The sequence below is a fragment of the Phalacrocorax carbo genome, chromosome 18 (assembly GCF_963921805.1).
Source record: "Phalacrocorax carbo chromosome 18, bPhaCar2.1, whole genome shotgun sequence".
Classification (NCBI taxonomy): Eukaryota; Metazoa; Chordata; class Aves; order Suliformes; family Phalacrocoracidae; genus Phalacrocorax; species Phalacrocorax carbo.
In genome coordinates, this window is record NC_087530.1 from 12,774,000 (window position 1) to 12,799,055 (window position 25,056).

Below are 25,056 nucleotides of genomic sequence, written 5' to 3' on the forward strand. Positions count from 1 at the left end.
CAAGTACCTGTGCTGCTCCCCCTGTCCTTGCAGTAGGCCCTGTCCTGCCCCTCCAGGGCTGAAGGACTAAACCCGTGCTAGGGAGCAGCAACACAGCCACCTCTGCAGGCACGGCTGTACAACAGACAAATTCAGGGGCCTGGCTCCAGCCAGACCCAGTCCTTACAGGTGCCGCTGCTGCACAGTACACCAAGGACCATGGGAAAAGCCTGTTACAGGGATGTTGGCACTGCAGCTCATGGTGCTGCTGCAGCTCAGGAATTCCTGCCAGCAGCACAGGGCTAGCCCCAGTGCTTGCTCCCTGCCTTACCTTGTCAGTGTCTGTGAGTGCTTGGAAAAACAAGAAACCAAGGAAGCCAGGATGCTCCAGCCCCCAGACTGTCCTGGAGCCTGCAGCGATCAGCCTTGGCAGAGAAGAGCTTTCCCAAGGCTGCCATGAACTGCTACTCCACTTCCCCAGGGCTGTCCCATCCTCTTCCCTGAGGGCAAAGATTTGGGCAATTCTCTGCCTCTCTCTCCTGTTGTTTCACAGCGTTCTGCTCACACCCCACAGCCCAGGGCAGGTTACCTTCACGTTGGTCAGCTACTTCTGCAGTGCCCCAGCAGATGCAGGCGCAGCGGCATGACGCTTCTGGCCTCGGTTCTGTTTTAGTAGAACAGCACTTAGGAAAACAAATGCACACTGCAGAGATGCTTTAGCAGAGTATTTATTCAGTGCCATAGTGAAGAGCAAAACTCAGTACAAACATAAACCTTCAGTGCCTTGCTTACAGCTACACCGAGCTGAGGGACGAGAGATTTCACAATTGTGGGGGAGGAGGGAGGAAGGTAGAGGCTGTTCCTTTGCTGTGTGACTGGACAGAGCTGGATGTGGATCCTGTGTGCACACACACACAAAGGACTCCCTTGTTTCTGGAAGTCCTACGATGACAGAAAACCTGAGTTCAGAGGTTTTGGATACAGCCATGGGCACCCACTGGGGCACAGCAGAACGAGGGTACAAACCCTCCTGCCAAGGGCCGCAGGAGCTGTTAAAGCCATCAGTGCATATCAAGACAGTATCTGCTGCCTCTGTTAAGTCTATTTGCAACCCAAGGCTGTGAGTGGCACAGACAACTGCCTTGAGCGTTCCCAGGCGAGTCCTGAAATGCCTCCCCCAGCCCCTGGCTGCAACATGGCTCCTTTCCAGATACAGCCCAGAACCCAGCTCCCAGGAGCGACTGCAGCTCCCAGAGTCACCACTGGCCCCCAGCCATCTATGTTCCATATCTTGACTTGGCCTAATTTTAAGACTCTTATATTTGGGTACCTGCTGGAGGGAGAAGAGCTTCAGGGACAGACAGAGTAAACACTACCGAGTTTGTAATCCCTTCAAGTGAGCCAGCTCCACACTCAGAGGGGTCCCTGGGAGGAGCTGACCACAGAACGCACAGCCTGTCAGCCCAGGCGGAAGGAAGCTTATTCAACTGTCACTTCAGGCAGAGGAGGGCTCCGGTCATCTGTGGGTGAATACCTGCAACCACCCATGGGTGCCTACACCTATTCACGGAGAACATACCAAGAGAACCTAAAGTGCCACAACTTCAGTAGCGTGGGAGGGAAGTGACCGCAAGACCCACCAGCCATCCTCATGGCTGCCCCCTTGGGAAGGGATGGCAGATCCCCTAGAATAAATACATTACCAATGCCTTAGCTTATTTAAGTGCTACTTACTTAGCAGAGGAAGACAGAGGCAAAGCCAGCACCATGTTGCCACCAGCCCCCCCCCCACTCTCAAGTGTGGAAACTGGCAATACCAACAGGCAGTTGCTAACAGAAGGCATCGATGGGGCACGGGCTGCATGCCCAGGGGCTGCACGAGACCCCAGCCAAGCCCCTCCAGCCCTGCCTCCCCCACTGCCCTCTCGTCCCTGCTGCCCTTTGGGGTAAAGATGCCATGTAGGAGGAGGCACTCACACCACCCAGCAGCCAGATGAGTTTTGGGACAAACAAACATTAATAAAACTACTATATTACGAGTCCTGCAGTAAGGCAGCACAGCAGTGTACCACGGCTTCTGCCAAGTGCTCTGCAGCCAGTAGCTCTCAGCAAGGTCAGCCACATCCCACACTTGCACAGTACAAACATTGGAGACGTGCCTCAGTCTGTTCTCAGAGACCAAAGCTCACCTAGAGAGAGCTGTGTGACCAAGTAGCAGCGTTCATGAGAAGCTGTGGGGAGCCTAACCTGCAGTGACCAGCTCGGGCTGCTGCCTGCCAGGCCCAGGAACGGGCCCTCAGCTCCATACATTCTGTCTTTGAAGCAGATGCTCTGAGGAGGAAGCAATTCCCACTACAGGGGTCCCTCCTAACTTGGCAAATGGGATTCATGTGCCCAGAGCTTGTCTCTGTTGTGCAGGCCTCAAAGCTCTGCAAGCTCCAGAGGTGGCTGCAGTGAGGAAGCTGCAGGAGCAGGTGTACCTGGGTTCAGCTTTTCTGGTTCATGAGCCAGGAGAACAGCAGTTTCCTAGGCCCAGGCTTCCTGGCCTGCTGGACGCGCACCACGCGAGGGGAGCGCCACACCTTGATGGTGGTGTCATCGCTGGCTGTCAGGAGCAGCTCCTGCTCCACTGGGCTGAACGCCACCGAGTTGACCACGTTGTCATGCTGCAGCTTGGCTAGACAGATGTTATAGTGCCGGTCCCAGATGTAGCCGTGGCGATCCTCTGCCCCACTGTGGTGGACAAGACACTGGTAAAAGGACCTCACCCCAGCAGCCCTGATAACCTGCTGCTCCCAACCCCCCTTCCTTCCGCACAGACGGAGGTGGAGGATACCCCAGCCTGGCCAGAGGCCCCAGCCTCCATCTGCAGCCCTGTCACCCATGAGCTTCAATCCGAGCAGGCCAGCTCCCTCTGGGATCCAGAGGCTGTTTGAAGTGCCCCTTCAACTCGCCCCACCGCACCTACTGCCTGCAGCCACCTGCTGCCAAACATGCCACAGCCCAAAATTTCCCTGTTCCTCACTGATTTCACAACAGGACCAGAGCAGACAGCCTTTACCAGCACCCTCTGGTTCAGTCCTTCTGCGCTTTATTAACCTCCTCCTGCTCTGCTCACAACACACAGGAGTTTCCAGCATGTGGACCAGCCCAGCTTGCACAAGCCATCCTGCAGTGACAGCCCCAAAGTCCTCCTGGATGCAGAGTCAGCATCCTGCCCACCCCCATCACCACACACCTTGCTACGAAGTCCCTGCTGACATCCAGGAAGATGAAGAAGCACTCCTCGTTGGGCGTGTAGGCCCGATGCGCGCGGAGGGCTCTTTTCACCTCCTTCATTGTCTTCAGATCGAACACGTGCAGATCGATCTCCTCGGCGATGGGAGGCGGCTGCATCGGGTCAGAGATGACGCAGTCCCGAGGCCAGGCACGGCTGTTCACATACAGGTACCTTGGGGAGGGGAGCAGAGGGGTTACCCTGCACCTCACCACAGGTGGCAAAGGTCACGAAGCCCCAGCAGTAAATGTGCAGCGCGGTCAGGGAGGGCAGGGACCGAGCAGTTTCTCTGGTCCTTAGCAAGCCTGCAGTTCTGCTCACTAAAATCCAGGCTAACACAGAGGAACATGTTGCTGAACCACCTTCTGCACCATTTGGAAAGGAAAGGGCTACCACAATTGGGAAGGTGAGTCCTAGGGGTTAGGTCAAGCCTCTTTAATCCCACTAAAACCAACTTTAAGGATGGCAGTGTTATTGATCTGCCTTGGGAAAACGACATGTTGGTGTGGGCGGCTCCTTCACTCTTAAAATGCTCCTTGCCTGACGCTATCCTGAACCAAGCTCAGCAGCACAGAGGAAGGAAAGCATTCCTGCTGAGATCTGGGGCTGAGGCCGTGACACGTGTCGTTAGCACAAGGACACACATGGGATGTGAAAGAGCAGAGCGGCCTATGCAGGCACTCTGCTCCACCTGCTACAGTCATTTCTTCTCCTGTTCACCCCACAAAGCCCCCAAGCAGCCGAAGCCCACGCCCTGCAGTGTCTGACGCCAGCACTGCCACCTTGCCACACTCACCTGTGGTCCGGGGAGAGGCCCATGCCAATGATGTGCCCATGGATGTCAATGACGTGATCCAGTGAGTCAAAGAACTCATCAGAGCGCCTCTCCTCCCCAAGCACCGGCCCAGCAGTCGTCATCTGATGGGGCAGGATTCTTTTAATCCCTTGGGGACAGAAAGCAGAATCAGGTGGTTCTGCAGGCTGCTGCCAGCAGACAGCGGGGCTGGTGGAAGTCCCCAGGCCTCAAGAAGGGGCTTCCCTTAGTGCTGCTAAGAAAGGAGAACTGGCTCACTGGCTGAGGACTGGGACAGGGCTGCTGCCCCTGCCAGGCTCCTTCAAGCTCTCTCAAGTGGTGCTTTTTGCCAGGACGCTGCCCATAGTGACGCACTGGCATGTTCAGCCCCAGCCAGGGAGGTGCTCAGTGCCCAGCTGCCAACCCCGCTGGTGCAGCCACACCTTGCACCAAGCCCAGACTGCGGCGCACCCTGAAGCACAAGGAAGCCGCGCTGGCCTGCGAGACACTAGTTGCAGAAAAGTTCTTCTCCTAAATGAATCCTTGGGCTGGGCCCATTTCCTGCAAAATCCAGCCTGGAGAAGGCACAGCAGGACATGCTGGCTGTGGCAGGGCTTTCCCCCACCACTGTCAAGCGTAGACGGGGGTCAGCCCCAGAAAGCTCCAAGGAGAGGGGTTTTGAACTTCCTGACTAAGGGAGACACATACTATGGATCAAGCCCTCTCCCCTTCCAGCTGTAGACAGAGGTCCCAAACACAAGCCACCCACAACGGCTTCCTAGAGGACTCCTGTGAGCCTCAGCAGCTCTTGGCCACACATAGTCTTAATCCTCAGTGGGTCCAAGAGGATGTCCCATCCCATTGCCCCTCCAAGGGAACCACAGCCCAACACCCTTGATTTTAGTCCTCTCCCACAGACCTACAAGGTAGGGGTGGCACTGCACTGCACCTCAAGTCCAAGACCCTTCACATCACTGCATCTGAACCTGGGCAGCTCAGGGCCTTCAGGACAGGACCTTCACTCTTCCACCTAACTGGCATTGCTCACCGACACCTTCATCCTCTTTTCCACAGCACTACACCCCCAGTTCCAAACTCAGCTACATGGCCCATGCACACAAGCAGAACAGATGGCTTTGCCCATGACTCAAGCCTGCCACCAGCACAAGGGAGACAGGAGTTCAAAGGACACTCCTGTGGAAGTGCTGGTGTGCCACAGATCAGGCAGGATAGTGCCGATGTCCAGCAGCTGGAGCACAGCTCCCATCAGCAGCTCCAGCCCAGCAGCCTAGCAAGAGAAAAGCACAACAGAAAGCTCTTTCAAGTACCAGCTCCCTGAGGGCGGACAGCAGATGTACAAAGGCCAGTTCGACACATCAACCGATGGGCAAAAATAACATTGTGCAGTGACTCATGGCTGGGAGAAGAGCCGAGTCCCTCCAAACAGCCAGTCTGTGCCACAGGCACTGGCTGCCAGCCAGGGAGTCACTGGAGTTCAAAGGCACCAAAACCCATGGCCCTGGGAGGCTGCGCTGGAAGTCAGCAGAGTCCAAAGGCAGACGCTGCCTCTGCGCCATGCTTTGCCTTTGCTCGCTGCAGGCCCCAGCCTGTGAGGTGGTGTTTGCTCAGCCCGGCAGATGAAGATGCCGCGCTGCTTACAGGGCTGAGTCAGGGCAGACCACCCACCACGCGTCCTGAGGCAGGCCAAGGTCCACCACATCTGTCTGCAGGTCCAGCCACGGACAGGAGCACAGAGCAGAGCTACACTCAGTCCAGGTCACATTCCTAACTTAGGTGGGCAAAGACCAAGTGACTTCTCTGCATTTCCTACAGCTTTGGAACTGCCTTACTGGGCTGTACTGGTGCAGGACCAAGTAACAGAAAGGTTAGAGAGCCTGCAGCAGGAAAGCGAGGCTGTAATTGTGCAAGCTGCAAAAGGAACTGAAACTGTATAGCTTTACAGAAGTCTTCTTGCCTGGAAGCAGCTCTCCTTCCCTCCCCACATTTCTACTAATCTGTCTTGTCCTTTCCACTGAACTTCTCCGCTACCTTTAGGGGCTTTTGGAGAAGCAGCCAGACTAGCTGCTTCTGCTCATCACTGCACCAATTTCCTATAAATTCAGACTCTGCTAGTCCCCGTGCCTCAACAAGAGAGCCCTGGATGAGCAAGGGAAGTCCTAACCCAGAAAAAGGTCACCAGCAGCACCATTGCCTGGCTTGTGCTGCAACTACAGCCCACTGTACCCCACTGAGCAAGGAGGCCGAGTGCCAGCAAGCTGCCTTGGATCAGCTTGCCATGGAAACACCTGCTGGGGCAGCTAATAATCCACCGTGAAGCCTCTTCAGTACCAAAACAGAGGTGTCCCAGTGTCTTGCTGAGGCCAAAAGGCATTATGATACAGGGTGATCACATGCTGGGCAGTGGGGTAGTCCAGAGCTGAGGTGCACTGCACAAGCAACACACGTGAACTCCAAGCTGCTCAAATTAGTCTTGCCCTGATGCCCTCTCCACCCCCACAAGACAACAGGACCGAGGCCCTTCCACACACTCCTGTCAGGGCAATCACTGCCCTTCACATCCACCCACTTGTCTGCGACTCATGGCTGATGTCCTTAACTCAGGAGTTCCTTCTTGATCTTCTGCTCAGCCCTTGCCACGACATTCTTGTTTGGCCATGTGTCAAGCCTGGTAGCCACCAAACAACCCTCAGGCAAGTGCTTGCAGGGTGCAACCCCCTTCAGTGACCACAGGCATCTCAAAAGCCTCCTGTGTCGAAAATCCAGTAGGCCCTCGCAAAACTGCAACTCACCACAAACAGGCAGCAAATAAAACAGGTCTTTTCCAGACTCAAATTCGGAGCGTAGCTGCAGCCCACAACCCCCGGGAGGATGGCATGCCCTGGGCTCAGACCACAGCCTTACCTATCTGGTGTGGGGAGTAGGTGAGGCATCCTGTGGTGAAGATTAAGTATTTTGTCTTGCTGTTGCTGTCTGTGGAAAGCAGGTTCAGCTCAGGCGGTTTAGTTCTGTTGCGTACGAACAGCTCAGCCACCTTCGTCTCCAACTCTGTCTCGGTCATGGCAGGCCTCACACGGCCCTCCATGATATCATCAAAGAACTGCTGCAGCCCATCCTCTGCTGTCACACCCCTTTCATCTGGAAGTTCCTGTACTGCTGGCTCGGGAATTTGCTTGGGCTTGGCTTCCTCTTCCTCACTGTCACTGCCAAGATCAAAGACTGGGCAGGTGGAGGAAGCAGCTAGCTGCTCCTCATAGTCCAGGAGCAGGTCCGGGGAATCATATCGGCTGCAGTCAGCCACCATCACGGTCCGGATAGTGCTGGCATTCAGGTTCTGGATTTTGAACAGCCTCTTCACTACATTCACATTCTCAGACTCTATGCCCTGCAAGTAGAAAGGAGAAGTAAGCAGGAACCACCTCACGTCACTCCTGCAAGCTCAAACCAAGAGCCACCTGCCCAGACCTTGAGCCAGCACAGCAGACACCAGCCACACACCAACCTCTCTTCGCACTGCTGTATGGAGCACTGACCATGAGAACCAGCCCAAGAGGCTGGCCAGCTTCATTGCACTCCTTCTTACCTTGGGGGTGGGCACACCGAGAGAAATAGCTCCTGCAGGCAGCCAACAGCAGAGCTGGGGAACACAGAGGCTGGGCAGCCTTGCTGCCACCGCCCCTGCCTGAGGTCATTCGCTGGTGCTGCTCAGCGCTTTACACAACCTTCAGGAACAGGCCTCTGCGATAAACAGCTGCAGCATGAAGCGCCATCCCCCTGGCCTACAAGCAGCTCTGGAGTTTGAACTCCATGCTCCTGGAGTTCGCCTGTACCCCTCAGCAGGACCAGCCTGGTTATCTGCTCACAAACACAAGCAGCAGGTCTCTTCCTGCCTATCTGCTCTGGCAGTCTGCAGCTGCACTTCAGCAGCCCCTGTCAAAGCGTGCAAGGTCCTTCCTCACCTCTTGGAGAGGGAAAAGTTAATGATGTAGTGTCAGCACAGCACAGAGATGTGGTTAAAGGAAGGGTCTCTGCTACCAGAAGATTTCACCCAGGGCCAGCATCAATCATTCATGTTAAAAAACACAAAACGCCAAGATGTGCAGCTGTGACACCAAGACAGAGGCAAAATATGGGAGAGGAACATGTCTGAGCAGAACAAGTGCCAGAGAACGAACAAACAGCAAATGAGCAGCCTAAGGCCAGCACACACTGATCTCCAGGTCTGATCACAGCATAAGAGACAGCACCTGCCCCACAGAAATGTCAGCAAGGACAGGCAAGGCTGAGCTCAGCCTCCCAGCTGCCTCTGGCTCCTGGGAACAACATGCTGAGCTGCCAAGTGGGAAAATGGCCGTTGCTCAGATACATGCCAGACTACAGCCATCCCAGGCCCAGCTTCATACTATCGAGGACCTCAGCAACCCTGCTGCAGTTCAGCCACTCTCCTTGTTGAGCAATGCATGCTCTAGGGCACTGTAGTCAAGTCCTCATCCCAATTAGTGGGGCAAAAGTTAATGGAAGCTGAGGGTAGAGTTGGCATATTGCAATGGGTACCACAACACCAAGCATTGAGAAACCTCACACAAGGGTTGCCTCAAGCTCAAGAACCTGAGGGCAAGTCAGAGGAGACAAACAGGGAGCATGGGAGGACTGGGCTGTTCTTTCCTGCTCACACCTCCTCCGCAGCTTTTCCTCCCCCAGGAGCCAGCAGGAAGCTGCACTGCCTGTGGAGCCAGAACAAAGGCACCTCACCTGGAAAGCATTGTTCAGCCACAGCACAGAACAGGAGGTTATACGCCCAATCCGATGCAGATTGCCAGATATCAAGTTGGTTTCATTCAGCCAGCAGCCAAACACATCATAGGGTTTATTCCTCACCCTGGAAAGCAGCGTGAAGTTCTCTGGAAGGGAGGGGAAACACGAACGTGAGGCAACAGCTCCCAGCAAGGGCTCTGGAGGAGCCATGGCAGAAGACGTGGAAAGTGGACTCATGTCTCTGCAGGAGAGGCACTGATGCAGCACCTCTGCTGCAAGCTGAGTGGACACTGCCCAACGACCTTCCAGCTTCCAGCCACCACTATGGAGATGGATTATTTTTGTCTCTTTTAGAGAGATGTGTGGGGAGAGTACACCCATGGGAAATCTAAATAAAAGGGCAGCCAGATGGAGGCAGACCAGAGAGCAATCTAACCTCACAGCCTTTCTCTGAGCGTGGCCCAAAGCAGACACCCCAAGGACAACAAGTCAAACACGTACAGAACTTCTTCACTCCTGCCCCTGGGGCTCGGCCTTTCTGAGCAAGACAGCTGTGCATTTAGCAGCACTCCTTGAATTTTGGCACAGTGGGACTATAGCACATCTCTGTCTACATCTCAGCATTTCGCTGAGAGAGAACACAGTTGGGATTACCAAGTTTCACAGAACTGAAGCAGAAGAGGTGATGCAGACCCAGATGAATGAGCCTCAGAAAGCCACATGAGACCTCAGGGTGGGACTAGCACCACTTGAGTCAGAGATGGTGGCTTCAAGACAAGAGGTAATGTGGATAACTCTTGCCTCATCCAGACTGTCACTTAGCATAGAAGTTAAGTGAGAATAAATATATGCCACACTGCCTTCAGGTGATGATGTGGTGACCTGAGCAGAGTTAAGGCTATCTGGAAGGTTTACCCTATGAAACTGTATCATGGTTTTAGCTGGGATAGAGTTAATTTTCTTCCCTGCAGCTGGCACAGTGCTGTGCTTTGGACTTCGTATGAAAACAATGCTGATAACACACCGATGTTTTAGTTGTTGCTGGGTAGTGCTTGTACTAGTCAAGGGCTTTTCCAGCTTCCCATGCTCTGCTGGGTGCACCAGAAGGCGGGAGGGGAGGGGCACAGCTAAGAGAGCGGATTCAAACTGGCCAAAGGGATCTTCTATATCATGTAATGTCACGCCCAGTATGTTACCTGGGAGGAGCTGGCTGGGAGAGGGAGGCAGCAATCGCAGCCTGGGGACCAGCAGCATCAGTCAGCAGGTGGTGAGCGATTGGATCATTTGTGGTTTGGGTTTTTTTCCTTTTCCCCTTTTCCTTTTTATTATATTATCATTGTTATTATAATCATAATCAATATTATCATTATTTTAATTATTAAACTGTTCTTATCTCAACCCACAAGTTGGGGGTTTTTTTTGCTTTTGCTCTTCCAATTCTCTCCCCCGTCCCACAGGGGTGGGGGGAGTGAGCGAGCGGCTGCGCGGTGTTTAGGTGCCGACTGGGGCTGAACCACGACAGTCCTTTTTGGCGCCCAACATGGGGCTCAAAGGGTTGAGGTAATAACAGTTGCTGGTCACAGCATAGACTCTGTTCTCAATATTAGTTTATCCAATCTGCACCCTGCTCTTGTATTTGCTGTGTCTGTTAAAGATTGGTGTTGGTTTTTGTGGTCTGCTTTGCTCTGCAGTCATTAGTGATGTTCTGCCTGGGAGAGCTGTTCTTAAAACATTGGCCTTCAGTTTTATTTGGTATTTGAAGTTTATATTGAAGCCGTTACTGTACGGCGGGTACCACCTCATGGATACAATTAGCAATTATACCTCCTCCTCTGAGAGGTTTTTTATGGAGGAAATACAGAACGGCACCTTAGCTGCCATCGTATATAATGCCTCCTCCTTTATTACAACAACTTTTCAGTATCTTGAATATCCTTGGAGAGTTAAGATACACCTGTTGGTATTGCTTTGGCAGACGGTTTCAGCTCTGTCTAAGGTTAATAAGCAATTTAAGAATATCATTCAGAGATCTGCCCCAAGGCTCGATAGCTATGCGTGGCAGGGTATGTGGGATAGTGTGGGCAAATGCCTAAGACGGTGGGCACCCCCCGTGACGTGGGACTTCACTCCTGAACAAGTGCAGAATCCTGAAAAATTAGAATATTTGGAGGAAGTGTGTTGTCACCCTGGCCATCCCAGAGAGATACAAATCACTGCAATGGGCTGGGGCCTGGCCCATGCCTATCGAGCCCTGTTTAACACTGCTCAGTACCCCCAAGGGGAAGAGAAGGCCTCTGTATCTAAAAAGAGAAAGACAAGGAAAGCAACAAGCACTGCGGCCACTCAACCCCCCATGACAGATGCTGTGGCTACTCCAACCCCGATGACAAGCGTTGCAGAGAATCAACCCATGCCAGTATCAGTTGCCCCCATACACAAGAAGAAATCCTGGAAGAGAAAGTCAACTCATTTGGAAAGAGATGATGAAGAAGCAAGGCCATCATGAGGAGAGGAGGAGGAAGAGGAAGAACTTGTACAAGAAACAGAAACTACCCAATCCCTGTCCTTGAGTGAGTTGCAGGATATGCAAAAAGATTTCGGCCATCGTTCAGGTGAGCACATTGTCACCTGGCTGCTCCGATGCTGGGATAGTGGTGCCAGCAGTCTGGAATTAGAGGGGAAGGAAGCCAAACAACTGGGTTCTCTTTCTAGGGAAGTGGGCATTGACAAAGCAATTGGAAAAGGAACACAAGTCCTCAGCCTCTGGAGGCGACTCCTGTCCGGTGTGAGAGAAAGGTATCCCTTCAAGGAAGATATTGTATTTTGCCTAGGAAAATGGATGACCATGGAGAAAGGTATCCAGTATCTGAGGGAACTAATTGTGCTTGAGGTGATTTATAGTGACCTGGATGATCAACAGTCATCCAAAGATCCAGACGAAGCCCATTGCACATGACCCATGTGTCAGAAGTTTGTATAGCGCGCACCATCGACGCATAGGAACTCATTGGCAGTGATGTCCTGGAAAGATGACAAGGCACCAACAGTGGCAGAGGTGATTGACAGACTCTGGGATTACAAAGCAACTCTCTCTTCCTCCCTCATCTCAGCTGTGGAGAAACTGTCCCGGGAGGTCCTGGAACTCAAAGAAGGTATGTCCTACTCCCCAGCGGTACGGACCAGTATCTCAGCCATTAGGAGTAAGCGTCCCTCTGCTCCAGAGAGAGGATACGCACCATGAGGCACCCTATGGTTTTACCTGCGTGACCACGGAGAGGACATGAAGAAGTGGGATGGAAAAACCTACCTTGACCCTAGAGGCACGGGTACATGAGCTGCAAGGGAAAACAGTCACTCAGGGGGGTTCTTCCAGGAAAGCTGCTGTTCCAGGTTCCAGCGAGCAATTCCACAGACAGAGGAGCAGAAGCGCTGATTTTATTTCTGATCCTAATAGAGACACTGTGATTCGTATTTACAAGAAGTGAGTGACGAATACTATGATCAGGACTAGAGGGGCCCTGCCTCCAGCCGGGTGGAGGAAAGGGATAACCGGGCTTACGGGACTGTGTGGATCCGATGCCTGGCACATCCGACCCACGGGAGTATAAAGCTTTAGTGGACACCGGCGCACAGTGCACCTTAATGCCAGCAAACTCTATAGGGGCAGAGCCCATCAGCATTGCTGGAGTGACAGGGGGATCCCAAGAGCTAACTGTATTGGAGGCCAAAGTGAGCCTAACCAGGAATGAGTGGCAAAAGCACCCCATGGTGACTGGCCCAGAGGCTCCTTCCATCCTTGGGATAGACTGCCTCAGGAGAGGGTATTTCAAGGACCCAAAAGGTTACAAGTGGGCTTTTGGAGTAGCTGCCTTGGAGATGGAGAGAATTAAACAGCTGTCTCCCATGCCTGGCCTCTCAAATGACCCTTCTGTTGTGGGGTTGCTGAAGGTCAAAGAACAACAGGTGCCCATTGCCACCACAACAGTGCACCAGCAGCAATGTCGCACCAACCAAGACTCTCTCATCCATGATCTCATTCACCAACTGAGGAGCCAAGGAGTCATCAGTAAGACCCACTCCCCCTTTAACAGTCCCATATGGCCAGTGTGGAAGTCTAATGGAGAGTGGAAACTAACAGTAGACTTATCGTGGCCTGAACGAAGTCACTCCATCATTGAGTGCTGCTGTGCCAGACATGCTAGAACTTCAATACGAACTGGAGTCAAAGGCGGCCAAGTGCTATGCCACAATTGATATTGCTAATGCATTCTTCTCAATCCCTCTGGCAGCAGAGTGCAGGCCACAGTGTGCTTTCACTTGGAGGGGTGTCCAGTACACCTGGAATAGACTGCCCCGGGGGTGGAAACACAGTCCTACCATTTGCCATGGACCGATCCATAATGCTTTGGAACAAGGTGGAGCTCCTGAACACCTACAATTCATTGATGACATCATTGTGTGGGGCAATACAGCAGAAGAAGTTTTTGAGAAAGGGAAGAAAATAGTCCAAATCCTTCTGAAAGCTGGTTTTGCCATAAAACAAAGTTAAGGGACCCACACAAGAGATCCAGTTCTTAGGAATCAAATGGCAAGAAGGTTGTCGTCAGATCCCAATGGATGTGATCAACAAAATAGCAGCCATGTCTCCACCAACTAGCAAAAAAGAAACACAAGCTTTCTTGGGTATTGTGGGTTTTTGGAGAATGCATATTCCAAATTACATTATGATCGTAAGCCCTCTCTATCAAGTGACCCGGAAGGAGAATGATTTCAAATGGGGCCCTGAGCAACGACAAGCCTTTCAACAGATTAAACAGGAGATAGTTCATGCAGTAGCCCTTGGGCCAGTCTGGGCAGGACATGTAAAGAATGCGCTCTACACTGCAGCCGGGGAGAACGACCCTACCTGGAGCCTCTGGCAGAAAGTGCCTGGGGAGACCCGAGATCAACCCCTAGGGTTTTGGAGTCGGGGATACAGAGGGTCCGAAGCCCGCTATACTCCAACTGAAAAAGAGATATTGGCAGCATATGAAGGGGTTCGAGCTGCTTCAGAAGTGGTTGGTACTGAGGCACAGCTGCTCCTGGCACCCCGACTGCCAGTGCTGGGCTGGATGTTCAAAGGAAACATCCCCTCTACACACCATGCAACTGATGCTACGTGGAGTAAATGGGTTGCACTGATCACCCAGCGGGCTCGAGTAGGAAACCCCAGTCGCCTGGGAATCTTGGACTGGCCAGAAGGCAAAGACTTTGGAATATCACCAGAGGAGGAGGTGACACGTGCTGAAGAAGCTCCACTGTATAACAAACTGCCAGAAATTGAGAAGCAATACGCCCTGTTCACTGATGGGTCCTGTCACCTTGTGGGGAAGCACCGGAGATGGAAGGCTGCTGTATGGAGTCCTACATGACAAGTAGCAGAAACTGCTGAAGGAGAAGGTGAACCGAGCCAGTTGGCAGAGGTAAAGGCCATCCAGCTGGCCTTAGACATCGCTGAACGGGAAAAGTGGCCAGTGCTCTAGCTCTATACTGACTCCTGGATGGTGGCAAATGCCTTGTGGGGCTGGCTGCAGCAATGGAAGCAAAGCAACTGGCAGTGCAGAGGCAAACCCATCTGGGCTGCCGCACTGGGGCAAGATATTGCTGCCCGGGTAGAGAACCTGGTTGTTAAGGTACGGCATGTGGATGCTCATGTCCCCAGGAGTCGGGCCACTGAAGAACATCAAAACAACCAGCAGGTAGATCAGGCTGCCAAGATTGAAGTGGCTGAGGTGGGTCTGGACTGGCAGCAAAAGGTGAACTATTTCTAGCTCGGTGGGCCCATGACACCTCAGGCCATCAAGGGAGAGATGCAACATACAGTGGGTGCGTGATCGAGAGGGGTGGACTTGACCGTGGATATTATTGCACAGGTTATCCACAAATGTGACATGTGCGCTGTAATCAAGCAAGCGAAGCGGGTAAAGCCTCTGTGGTGTGGGGACGATGGCTGAAATATAAATATGGGGAGGCCTGGCACATTGACTATACCACACTCCCACAGACCCGCCAAGGCAAGTGCCATGTGCTTACAATGGTGAAAGCAACCACTGGCTGGCTGGAAACATCTCCTGTCCCCCACGCCACTGCCCAGAACGCTCTCCTGGGTCTGGAAAAACAAGTCCTGTGGCGACACGGCACCCCAGAGAGAATCGAGTCAGACAACGGGACTCATTTCCGAAACAACCTCATAGACACCTGGGCCAAAGAGCGCGGTAATGAATGGGTGTATCACACCCCCTGTCACGCACCAGCCTCCGGGAAAAATCGAACGGTACAATGGACATTTCATAGACATTTTATGGGGGTGGTCCATAGACTAGGGGAATGATAAGTGAAATCTGTATGAGAAGGCAGGTATGGGTTGAAATTGTATTGGATAGTATGGGACCTGAGCATGACGTAAATGGTACGAAATAAGGGGTGGATACTGTCATTGTTTTAGCTGGGATAGAGTTAGTTTTCTTCCCTGCAGCTGGCACAGTGCTGTGCTTTGGACTTCGTATGAAAACAATGCTGATAACACACTGATGTTTTGGTTGTTGCTGGGTAGTGCTTGTACTAGTCAAGGGCTTTTCCAGCTTCCCATGCTCTGCTGGGGGTACCAGAAGGCAGGAGGGGAGGGGGCACATCTAAGAGAGCGGATTCAAACTGGCCAAAGGGATCTTCTATATCATGTAATGTCATGCCCAGTATGTTACCTGGGAGGAGCTGGCTGGGAGAGGGAGGCAGCAATCGCAGCCTGGGGACCAGCAGCATCAGTCAGCAGGTGGTGAGCAGTTGGATCATTTGTGGTTTGGGTTTTTTTTCCTTTTCCCCTTTTCCTTTTTATTATATTATCATTGTTATTATAATCATAATCAATATTATCATTATTTTAATTATTAAACTATTCTTATCTCAACCCACAAGTTGTTGGTTTTTTTTTGCTTTTGCTCTTCCAATTCTCTCCCCCGTCCCACAGCGGTGGGGGGGGAGTAAACAAGTAGCTGCGTGGTGTTTAGTTGCCGACTGGGTCTGAACCATGACAAACTGCAATTGGGATCCCTTTGCACAGATGGTGGGAGGCAGGACAAGCAGAGGTCAAGGCCACCATGCACCCAAAGGGGAACAGAACCCCAGCACCCACCATTTCACACCTCCCAGGAAGCCCCACTGAAGGTGAGGGTGGTATTTACCCATGCTGATTACAGCAATCTCTCCTGACGAGGAGTTGTGAGGCCCCACAAAGACACCTGACACCAGAAGGAGGGAGTCATCAGAATTGAACTGGGAGAACTGTGTGTAGCTCCAGTTGTATGGCCTCATGTTGGAGCTGTGCTGCAGGGAGATGTCCAACTCATTGCTCCAGATCTACAGACAGAGAGATAAACAGTCAGGAAGCTGTTGAGAAGCCTGAGAGTGGTTCCACTTTATCTGTTCTGCCAGAACACACCAAGGCAAGAAAAAAAAAAAATTAATCGAAGACCCTATTTAACTGCATCCATTCCTGATTTCCCTGTCAATTCCCCTGACAGAAAATAACCAACAGCTTTGGAGAGTGGCTAAATGTAGGACTGCTTCTCCATCAGCCAGTGGAGAAGGTGTTCAGTGAATGGTACAGTTCAAAGAGATCTCTCCCAAGGCAACCTCTCACACAAGACAACTTCTGCAGTGGACAATTATCTCCACAGCCTTCATTAGACCCACAGCACAACAGGACTGATTTGCAGCCAGAAAGCAGCTAAAGTGAGGAAGGCACCTTCACACAGGCTGGACCTGGAATCCACAGCCCTCAGGGCTACATTTGCAAGAGTCATTAGTTCTGAGTCTTTGAGAACAACTCGGCATCTGCAGGAACCAGCCTAAGCCCAGGCACACCTGGTCAAACCTCCTCTCCCCAGACTTCCTAAAGGCTGCTCTCACAGCTAAGCCCCACTACAACGGCACTGGAAGGGCTGTGCAGGGCAGTCTGCCACTTTACCTTGACAGTACAGTCCTTGGAGCATGATGCAAACAAACAGCCAGAGTGGGAGAAGCTGAGGTGCAAAACCTGGTCATTGTGCTCCTTCAGGGCCTGCACTTCCACACAAGGGATGGTGTCATAGAGCCTCTGGAACTCGTCATACCAGGAGACAGCGGCTGTAACACACGAGCAGGGACACAGGACAGGAATATAAGTGGAGGGAAGGGACAGACCTGAGCTAAACATGGCAGCCGCAGAGTCAGGCTTTAATAAAGTGCAGACATGACTGCTGCTAGCAATGCCAGGAGCTCCGCTGGGGCCACCATCCCTGCAGCTTCAGGCAAGTTAGCAGGGCTTAACATTTTCTCAGTAGCTTCCCCACTCCCACACACAACTTGCTTTTCTTCCAGTAAGCACCCAACTCCACACCGTACCACTACTTTCTAAACAAGTACAGCCACTGCAAGAAACATCCAGGGCGTAGCTGTTAGCTATCTAACAAAAAAGCCTTGCTCAGGACAAAACAGCCGTCAGAACTGTAGACGTGCTCCAGCACAATGCAAACAAATCTATCATGTGATGAGAGAGAAGCTGCTCCTCAGGGTATTGGGCTCTGCTCTGATTAGCTTTATCTTGTCTAACACAGAATTAAGAAGGTCCAGAATGGGTACGAGACCAGGAAAAACACATCTCTGTGAGATAAGAGACTAGAGAAAACAAGACAGAAGAACAGGAGCTGGATGCAGTGTGCCAGGGCTGAAGAGGAGCCCTGCAGAAGAGGAGATTGGAGCACACTCACAGAAGTCACACTGATGGCCAGTTAAGAGACAAATAAAGAGGATTTTCAACAAAGTGGCCGGTAAGGCAGCCTACAGACTTCTTGCAGCAGCAAGTCCTGAGGAAGCAAAGAGGATTAGACATATATATGGATAAGGGCCAATTTTCCCAGTTACACTGAACAGGACTGAAGGTTTTTTTGCAACTTGCTGCAGCCCAGAAGGCACCTGCTCCTGCAGGCAGGGAGCAGCTTCCCACCCGGACATCCCACCACTCCTCACCTTCATCCCCCTCTGAAGCTCCCTGTTCTGGCCCATTTGGCTGGGAAGAAGCCTGGACAGATCCTATCTGACCAAGCAATCCCAACATTTCCTCTCATAAGACCCACTGGATACCATTCCCTAAATCACAGAGGGGTCCAGGGCAGGCCAGCTGGCAGGGGATTCCCCAAACTCCTTCCTCAGCCCCTTCCTGAGCCTGCCAGCCACCACCTGCCCCCACTGCCTCATGGAGCTGCCTCACAGCTCCAGAAGCACAGCCTGGGAGGCGCTGGAATACATTACTGAGTTACACCAACTACTCAATCCCCATTAGTGCTAAAGAACAGGGCTGGCAGCTTACTAATTGTAGGAGGCTGGAATTGAAGGAGCCTGGTCAAAGAGCCTCAGATAAAACCTAAAGATAACTTCCCCAACCCCATGCAGCTCCCAGGTTCTGTGCAAGAGGAATCATGCGGCCTGAGTCATCCCATCCACATCCCACCTATCCTCAGGAGCCTTTTGCACTGGTGTTTCTCATTGCAGGGAGATGGGCTCCCACTGCTTGATCTTTGGTGTTTCTTCCTGTCCTTCTGCAGCAACTGCAACTTAAGATCAAGAAGCCAATTCCCTCTGCTGTGGCCACAGCTGGGAGCACCCACCACATCCTCAGGACAGAGGATGGAGCATGGCACCCCCAGACCTCTGCAGCACACCGGGAATGGGCTTTTCAGACTCCCAAGAGAGACCCACCATGGCAGCAGGTCCCTGAGGCTGATCTCAGCTGGTACAACAGCACTTGATTAACCTTCCAGATGCACCTGGTTCCAGCAGGGAACAGAGCTGTGATCATACAACTGCTGACAGCTCTGCCCAGGGAATGCCCTGCCAGGCTCCGTTGATGCGGACTATTAATGGGTCATTTTCCTACTGCAATTCGAGGCCAAAAATCAAGTCTGACCAGCCCTCACAAAGCGGGTCAGCAACTGCCTTAGTGTTTACCCACTGTACAGTTAAATCGCTGCACACCCACCTCCCTCTCCAGGCAGCAGGCACACACATTCTCTCTCCACAGCCAGGCTGCAGCTGCTGCCTATGTCTTATGGAAATAGTCTGATCAGCTAATGTGTACTTGCAGCTCTTCCTAGTCCAGATGATAAAGGGACAGAGCCTGAAGCAGAGGCTTGCTGTGAGGTCCTGATCAGGAAAAGCCAGCTGTCATTATCATGGAATCCAACTGGGCTGTGATGTAGCAGCGCACAGTGACTCACTGCATCTCCTTGGCATCTCCCTCAGCAACAGCAGCACCCAGACAAGCTGTACAGTAGCTACCAGAGAGCACCTGCCTACAGAGAGCTCAGAAACCACCTTTCTGTGAAAGAAAGTCAGAGCATTTTCAACCATCTGATGCCCCTTTCTGAAGGGCTTGGGCAGTTCCACATGCACATCGCCACCCACGCCTGCAGACTAACGTGATACAGTTCAGCGGCTCCATCACCCTCGACGCCACAGGACACAGCAGCAGCAGGGGAGGGTACTTCCCCCTGCTGGGCTCACAGCAGGGGGACTCTGGTGCCGCCACCCGGGGAAGAGTCTCCCGGGGCCGCCGTAGGCCTCGGGCGCGCAGCCTCCCGGCCCGGCGCGCCTGCCGTGCCTGCTCGGCGGGTGCGGGGCGGCAGCCAGCCCCGCGGCAGCCCCGCCAGCGCCTTCCCGCCGCGCAGCGCACCTGGGTGCCGGGGCACCTCCCGGGAGACACGGTAGTAGCGGTAGAAGAGCTCCTTCCAGAGGAACTCGTCGCGGGCCACGGCGCGCCACTGCTGGCACACCAGCCCCACCGAGAGCACGTCTACGTGGTCCAGGTAGAGGAAGATCTCGTAGAGGACGCTGTCGGGGAGGAGGGGGCCGCCGCCCGCGTCCATCGTGTCATTCTGCCGCCGCGCCTGGAAGCAAACAGGGGTGAGGCCCGGCGTCCGCAGCCCCGGGCCGGCGTCCGCCCCGCCTCCGCCCCCCACGCCGTCCGTCCGCGGCCCCACCAGACCGCCCGGGCGGCCGCCGCCGCCGCTCCCTCACGACACCTCGGCGGCCCCGCTGCCCCCGCCTCCCTCAGCACCGTTTCCGACTTCTCCACCCCGCACTTCCGCTCCGGCTGTCGTGGGGCCGCTCCGGCCGCCCCTCTCAGTGGTTCCCCCCCCTTCCAATCACCGCGCCGCTTTCTGCCGCAGGCCAGAGAGCATGAGCCCAGAGCGCCCAATAAGGCGCTAGGTGTAGCTAGCCGAGCGCGGAACGCTCGCTCTCAATCGCCCCGCCCAGCCTGATCAGACCACGCCCCTCCGGATCAGCCCCCGCCCCGCCCTCCCCAGTAGACACCGCCCCATCCGAGCAGGCCACGCCCCATCGCCTGCGGGGGCGGGACTGTCCGAGACCCCCAGGACCCCCGCACATCCCCGCCCGGGATCGGGCCCCGCCGCACCCCCGGCGGCCCTGCCCGCCCCGCTCAGGGCGACCCCCCGCCGGTCCCGACCCTGACCCTGGCCTGCCGCTCCTGCAGGCCCCTGCCGGGCCCGGCTCCAGCCATGGTGCCCGCCTGACCCCGTCGCCCTCCCGCCCCCGCCGCTTCCCGGCAGAGCGGCCCCCGCCGGACCGGCACCATGGCTGCCCTGGGCACCCTCCTGCTCCTCGGCCTGCTCCTCACGGCCGCGCCGGGGCTGGGGCAGGGACCGGGGCGGCGGCGGCGGCCGCCCCCTCCCCAGAGGCCGCTGGAGGAGGTGGCGGCTCAGGAGGGGCTCAGCCTCCCTGAGGTGAGGGGTCGGGGCCGGGCTGGGCAGGAGGCTGGGGTGCAGCCCGTCCCCTGTGCGTCCCCCTCCAGGGCTGGCCCTGCAGTGTCCCCCGGGCCCACAGCAGCCCCCCTTCCAGACCTGCCCCTGCAGCCCCAGCCCCGTGGCGCGACCCCACACCGCAGCAGGGGGGGCACAGGAGCCTGAGCCCAGCTCAGCCCCCAGGCGCTGCCCGCAGAGCTGCCCCGTGAGGCAGGTGCAGGGGCCGAAGCCTCGCCAGGGATCCCCGTCCTGGCCGGTGGCCACCCGGCCAGACCCCCGGCTCCACGGCCGCCTCCATCCCCAGCCCTGTGGCTAGTACGGCCGTTCTCGGGTTTGGCTTTGGCTCTCGCTTCCCCCCGCGGCGCTGGGCATGGCCTCCAGCTCAGGGCTCTGCTGGGGGGGGGATCCAGGGCAGGGTCGGGCAGGGGAGTGGGGTGCCTGCCCACCACACGCTCAGGGCTGCACTGGGGTGCTCACAGCCTCCCTGGCAGTATGAGGCATGGAGGAATGCCTTGGACAAGCCCACCCCGCAGCCCCCCTGCTCCAGCCTGTCCCCATGCCTGGCTGTCCCACCTGCCAGCTCCCAAACAAGGGCAGTTGTGCCCCATGGGCACGCCAAGAGGGCCAGGCTGCGGGCGGAGGTGCCAAGTGAGCAGAGACAGCACCGAAGAAGGGTGCTCGGGGTGGTGGGTGCTCAGGGCAGCGGGGTGGTGGCACCCCAGGGTGGTGGCCTGGCAGATGGTGCTACCCCCATGTTTGCAGCTCGCAGGGAGGTGGTTCCTGGTCGGTGTGGCCTCCCGCTGCAGCTACCTGGCAGAGCACAGCCACCAGCTGGAGGCCACTGCAGTGATGGTGACGGTCCTGGATGGGCAGAGCCTGGCCATCAGCACCTTCAGGAAGCTGTGAGTGACACCAGCCACTGAGGCCACAGGCAGGGACAGGGACGCTGCAGGCAGGTCAGAGCAGGGCCAGAGCCCTGGGATGGGGACGCTGGATAGGATGAGGACGCTGCAGGCAGGTCAGAGCAGGACCAGAGCCCTGGGATGGGGATGCTGGATGGGATGGGGACGCTGCAGGCAGGTCAGAGCAGGGCCAGAGCCCTGGGATGGGGACGCTGGATGGGATGGGGACGCTGCAGGCAGGTCAGAGCAGGACCAGAGCCCTGGGATGGGGACGCTGGATGGGATGGGGACGCTGCAGGCAGGTCAGAGCAGGACCAGAGCCCTGGCCACAGGCTCTAAGGAGGGACCTGCCCCGGAGCAAAGTGTGGATCTCCTCTGGGATGTTTTGTGGTAGAAGCCATGGCAGGGCTGGTACCCTGCCACCCGGACAGCCACCAGCCCAGGGTGGGCTTGGGCTGCCCAGGCTGGGCAAGGTGGGGGGCAGCCACACTGGGGAAACTGAGGTACTGATCAGGCACGTGGTTGCTCCATGGCTGCCCAGCCAGGGGCCTGTTCTCAGGCCCACCCCAGCAGCAGCATGGCTGAGGAGGGGGGTCCTCAGCACATCTGTGGGTGCTTCCCCCCGTCCCCAGGGGGTCTGAGGGGCTAAACCAGTCTCAGAGCTGCAGGGAGGGGGCAGGGACCCCTTGGGTTCAGCAGGTTTTCAGGCTCTTTGTCGCTTCCTATGTCTCTGTGAGGCTCTGGGACATCCTTCTGCAGCACCCCCCTGAGGAGAAAACAAAGTCCCAGGAAAACAGGTCCTGTGTGTGCCCTGGCAAGTGGGGCAGGCAGGGATCTGGACTGGATCCTCTCCAGCCTGTCCTGACAATCTCTTCCTCTTCTTCCCATACAGAGACGGGATGTGCTGGGAAATCAGGCAGCGCTACCTCCCTGCCCAGGCCCATGGATGCTTCCTCCTGAAGGGTGAGGGAGGCCAGGCTGCAGCGACTGCAGAGCTGCAGCCCCCCACTCCTGCTCTTGGCAGGGCTTTGGTACCAGTGTCCTCCCTCCCAGTATTCCACCTCTGGGGTCTCCAAGTACCCCAGTGCCAGATGCCATTATGGGCAGTGCCATGGCCTGGTGCCCACTGGTGGGGAATGGCACCCTGTGGGGCTGCATCCACTCTGGACCTGATTTTCACCCCTTGTACACCCCACTCATGGAAAAACAAGGCCCCTGGATGGTGCCTAACCAGGACTAACCAGGGCTGCCATTGTCTTTCCTAGGCCGTGGCTATGGTAACAGGGTAGATGTTGTGGTGGGCGAGACAGACCACAGCCACTACGCCATCCTCTATTACCAGACAGGTCGGAGCATCTCCATCAAGCTCTACGGTGAGTCGGTGCTTGGGGTCTTGTGGTGGATGAAAGACAGGGTGGCAGAGGGATGAGAAACCCATGCTGGGCTCAGGGGATGCCCGCCAGAGCCCTGGAGGACCCAGAGGCAGAGATGGGGTCTCCCTGAGGATCCTGGTCCCCAGATGGAGAGTTTTGTCCCCGAATGCTGTGGCGGGGGAAGCCAGTAACCAGCACCTCTGAGCTGAAAGTCCCCTTGGCCCTGACCTTTGCCATGGGGGCATGGGGGGCTTTGGGGCAGAGCTTGTGGCTGCTAACAGCACCTCTCTCCCCACGCAGGACGGAGCAGCCAGGTCAGCAATGCTGTTGTGGACAAGTTTGAGCAGCGTGTCAAGGCTATGGGCCTGAGTGAAGACGTGATCTACTACTTCCCCACATACGGTAGGTGGCACACAGTCCCCTGGGAGCAGGGGGCATCCATGGCGAGGGCTGTGCCCAGGAGGGGCCCGGCAGTGGGTCTGGGGTCTGTCCTCTCCAGCATGGGGAGCGGGAGGCATATTCAAATAGGTTTGAGCAGCTTGTGACCCTGTGTCACCCACAGTAGGGCCACGTGTGGGGTCTGTCTTCATGCTGTGGTCACCCCAGGGACAAGGGTGCAGGGTGCAAGTACTGGGCTGTGCTGCACAGTGTCCCTGGGGTGCAGGACCAGGAGGTCCCGGGTGCCCAAGCAGGGTGACAAACCAGGGCTCTCTCTCTTGCAGGGTTTTGTGACTCTGCAGATGAGTTTCACATCCTCGATGGTGAGTTGCAGATCTCAGGCGATGCACTGGGCCACCCCATGTGCCAGGCTTGGTCCCACGTTGGGCACTATATGGGTTGTCCCTGCCCTGGCTGTGGGCTGGGCACACCAGGCTGGATCCACACTGCACCACAGCTGTGTGGTCCTGCCCCAGGAGCACAGAGAGGTTGGTCTAGCATGGGGGGTCCATGCCAGACCATCCTCCAGGACAAGGTCCCTCCATGCCCTTGTGTGGGGCAAGAAGGTGGCAGACCATCACCCAATATGGGCATCAGATGCACCCTGGCAAAGCAAAGCCCCATTTGCCCCCTACATGGGTTAGGCTGGGGTTAGTGTGGTCTATATTGGTGTTTCCTGGGGTGGGGTCTGGTCTGGGATGCAATATCCTGGGACAGGGACACAGCGGGGTGACGGCTGGGGTCCCTGGGGACAGCTCCATCCCTTGTTGGTGGTGCTTGAGGAGGCAGAGGTGGGTCTCCAACCCTGGTGTTGGGCTCTGACACCTCCCCAGGCCCTCGGCACTTTTCTTTCCCTTCCAGAAACAAAGCCATAGATGCATATGGCATTGCCAGGAGGTCCCCAGAGCTCAGTCCTCGCCTTATCCAGCCACCTACAGCCATGGAAGACCTAGCCTGGGTTTGGTCAGACACTGCTGCAGCTAACCCTGGGTTCCCCAGCTCCTCCAGCTGCACTGGCAGCTGTGCCTGTCCCTGTTCTGTCCCCCCACAGCTTTGTGTTGCCCCTCTGCTCTGCACACCGGTGCCCTGCAGCAGCCTGTGACACCCCAATAAATGCCTCAGAGAAGAGTCTGTGTCGAGGCAAGTCACCCCTCAATGTGCTCCAGCAAGGCCAGCGCTGCCTCCACCCCTGGTCTGCTGGTGCTTCTGGCCTGGGGGACGCCGGGGGGTGCAGCGGGCCCATGCAGCCTGCAGCCCCCTCCGTGCAGCACCATTGTCCTCTGCCCAACCATGGGACACCGAGGCAGGAATTGTGGCAGTTCCCAGTTTACTCTGGGGTGCTGTAGTGCACAAGAGTCTGGCTGGTGAGCGAGGGAAAGCCCTGAGCGCCCAGCAGAGTGCGGGGAAAAGCACCGTGCCTGGTGCCACGGGGCCAGGGCCTCGTGGGCTTGGGGGTGCTGGGGACTGGCGCAGGATTAGCCCTTTGCCTGGCACTTAAGCCAGGAGATCCCTCAGGGAACCCAGAGGAGGAAACCTTGGCCCCGCAGTAGTCCTGCTGGTCCCCAGGGCCTCTGAGGCAGTGAAATACTTCGTTCTGCTGGTCCAGCCCTGCGGACTGCATTCCCCAAGGGGCTGCTGCCCAGGCCAGACTCCTGCCTGCGAGGGCCTCCCAAAGCCTGCCTGCACA

The 25,056-nt window shown here is 55.7% G+C and overlaps 2 protein-coding genes across 8 annotated transcripts; one reads left to right on the forward strand and one right to left on the reverse strand.

The window, feature by feature from the left end:
* Positions 1-691: 691 nt before the first annotated feature.
* Positions 692-19,987, reverse strand: FBXW5 (F-box and WD repeat domain containing 5). Of its 4 annotated transcripts, none has more exons than XM_064468459.1 (9): positions 19,969-19,987; positions 19,567-19,780; positions 16,825-16,982; positions 16,040-16,214; positions 8,820-8,968; positions 6,972-7,452; positions 4,053-4,200; positions 3,218-3,430; positions 692-2,712 (listed from the first exon to the last, which is right to left on the reverse strand). In XM_064468459.1, exons 2-9 carry the CDS (start codon positions 19,757-19,759, stop codon positions 2,466-2,468), a joined length of 1,764 nt encoding a protein of 587 aa, XP_064324529.1. In that variant the 5' UTR covers positions 19,760-19,780; positions 19,969-19,987; the 3' UTR covers positions 692-2,465. The 4 variants fall into 4 exon arrangements, with proteins under 4 accessions (XP_064324529.1, XP_064324527.1, XP_064324530.1 ...); XM_064468457.1 differs by lacking the exon at positions 19,969-19,987 and adding an exon at positions 19,916-19,957; XM_064468460.1 differs by lacking the exon at positions 19,969-19,987 and having other exon boundaries at positions 692-921; positions 2,460-2,712; positions 19,567-19,909.
* On the forward strand, positions 19,614-24,497 carry C8G (complement C8 gamma chain). Of its 4 annotated transcripts, none has more exons than XM_064468470.1 (8): positions 19,614-19,699; positions 21,419-21,558; positions 22,296-22,355; positions 22,451-22,521; positions 22,824-22,931; positions 23,232-23,333; positions 23,654-23,692; positions 24,231-24,497. In XM_064468470.1, exons 2-8 carry the CDS (start codon positions 21,506-21,508, stop codon positions 24,242-24,244), a joined length of 447 nt encoding a protein of 148 aa, XP_064324540.1. In that variant the 5' UTR covers positions 19,614-19,699; positions 21,419-21,505; the 3' UTR covers positions 24,245-24,497. The 4 variants fall into 4 exon arrangements, with proteins under 4 accessions (XP_064324540.1, XP_064324538.1, XP_064324537.1 ...); XM_064468467.1 differs by lacking the exon at positions 19,614-19,699 and adding an exon at positions 20,227-20,638; XM_064468468.1 differs by lacking the exons at positions 19,614-19,699; positions 23,654-23,692 and adding an exon at positions 20,226-20,638.
* Positions 24,498-25,056: the final 559 nt, after the last annotated feature.

Excerpts from the sequence above, each read along its gene's own strand:
- C8G (XM_064468467.1), top strand. The coding sequence starts at position 20,489 with ATGGCTGCCCTGGGCACCCTCCTGCTCCTCGGCCTGCTCCTCACGGCC. Across the intron at positions 21,559-22,295 it reads ATCAGCACCTTCAGGAAGCT|GCTCTGGGACATCCTTCTGC; the intron begins GTGAGTGACACC and ends TGTCTCTGTGAG. Across the intron at positions 23,334-23,653 it reads CTACTACTTCCCCACATACG|GGTTTTGTGACTCTGCAGAT; the intron begins GTAGGTGGCACA and ends TCTCTCTTGCAG.
- FBXW5 (XM_064468459.1), bottom strand. The coding sequence starts at position 19,759 with ATGGACGCGGGCGGCGGCCCCCTCCTCCCCGACAGCGTCCTCTACGAG. Across the intron at positions 16,983-19,566 it reads GGAGGTGCCCCGGCACCCAG|CCGCTGTCTCCTGGTATGAC; the intron begins GTGCGCTGCGCG and ends CGTGTGTTACAG. Across the intron at positions 7,453-8,819 it reads GGCTGAACAATGCTTTCCAG|GGCATAGAGTCTGAGAATGT; the intron begins GTGAGGTGCCTT and ends TTCTACTTGCAG.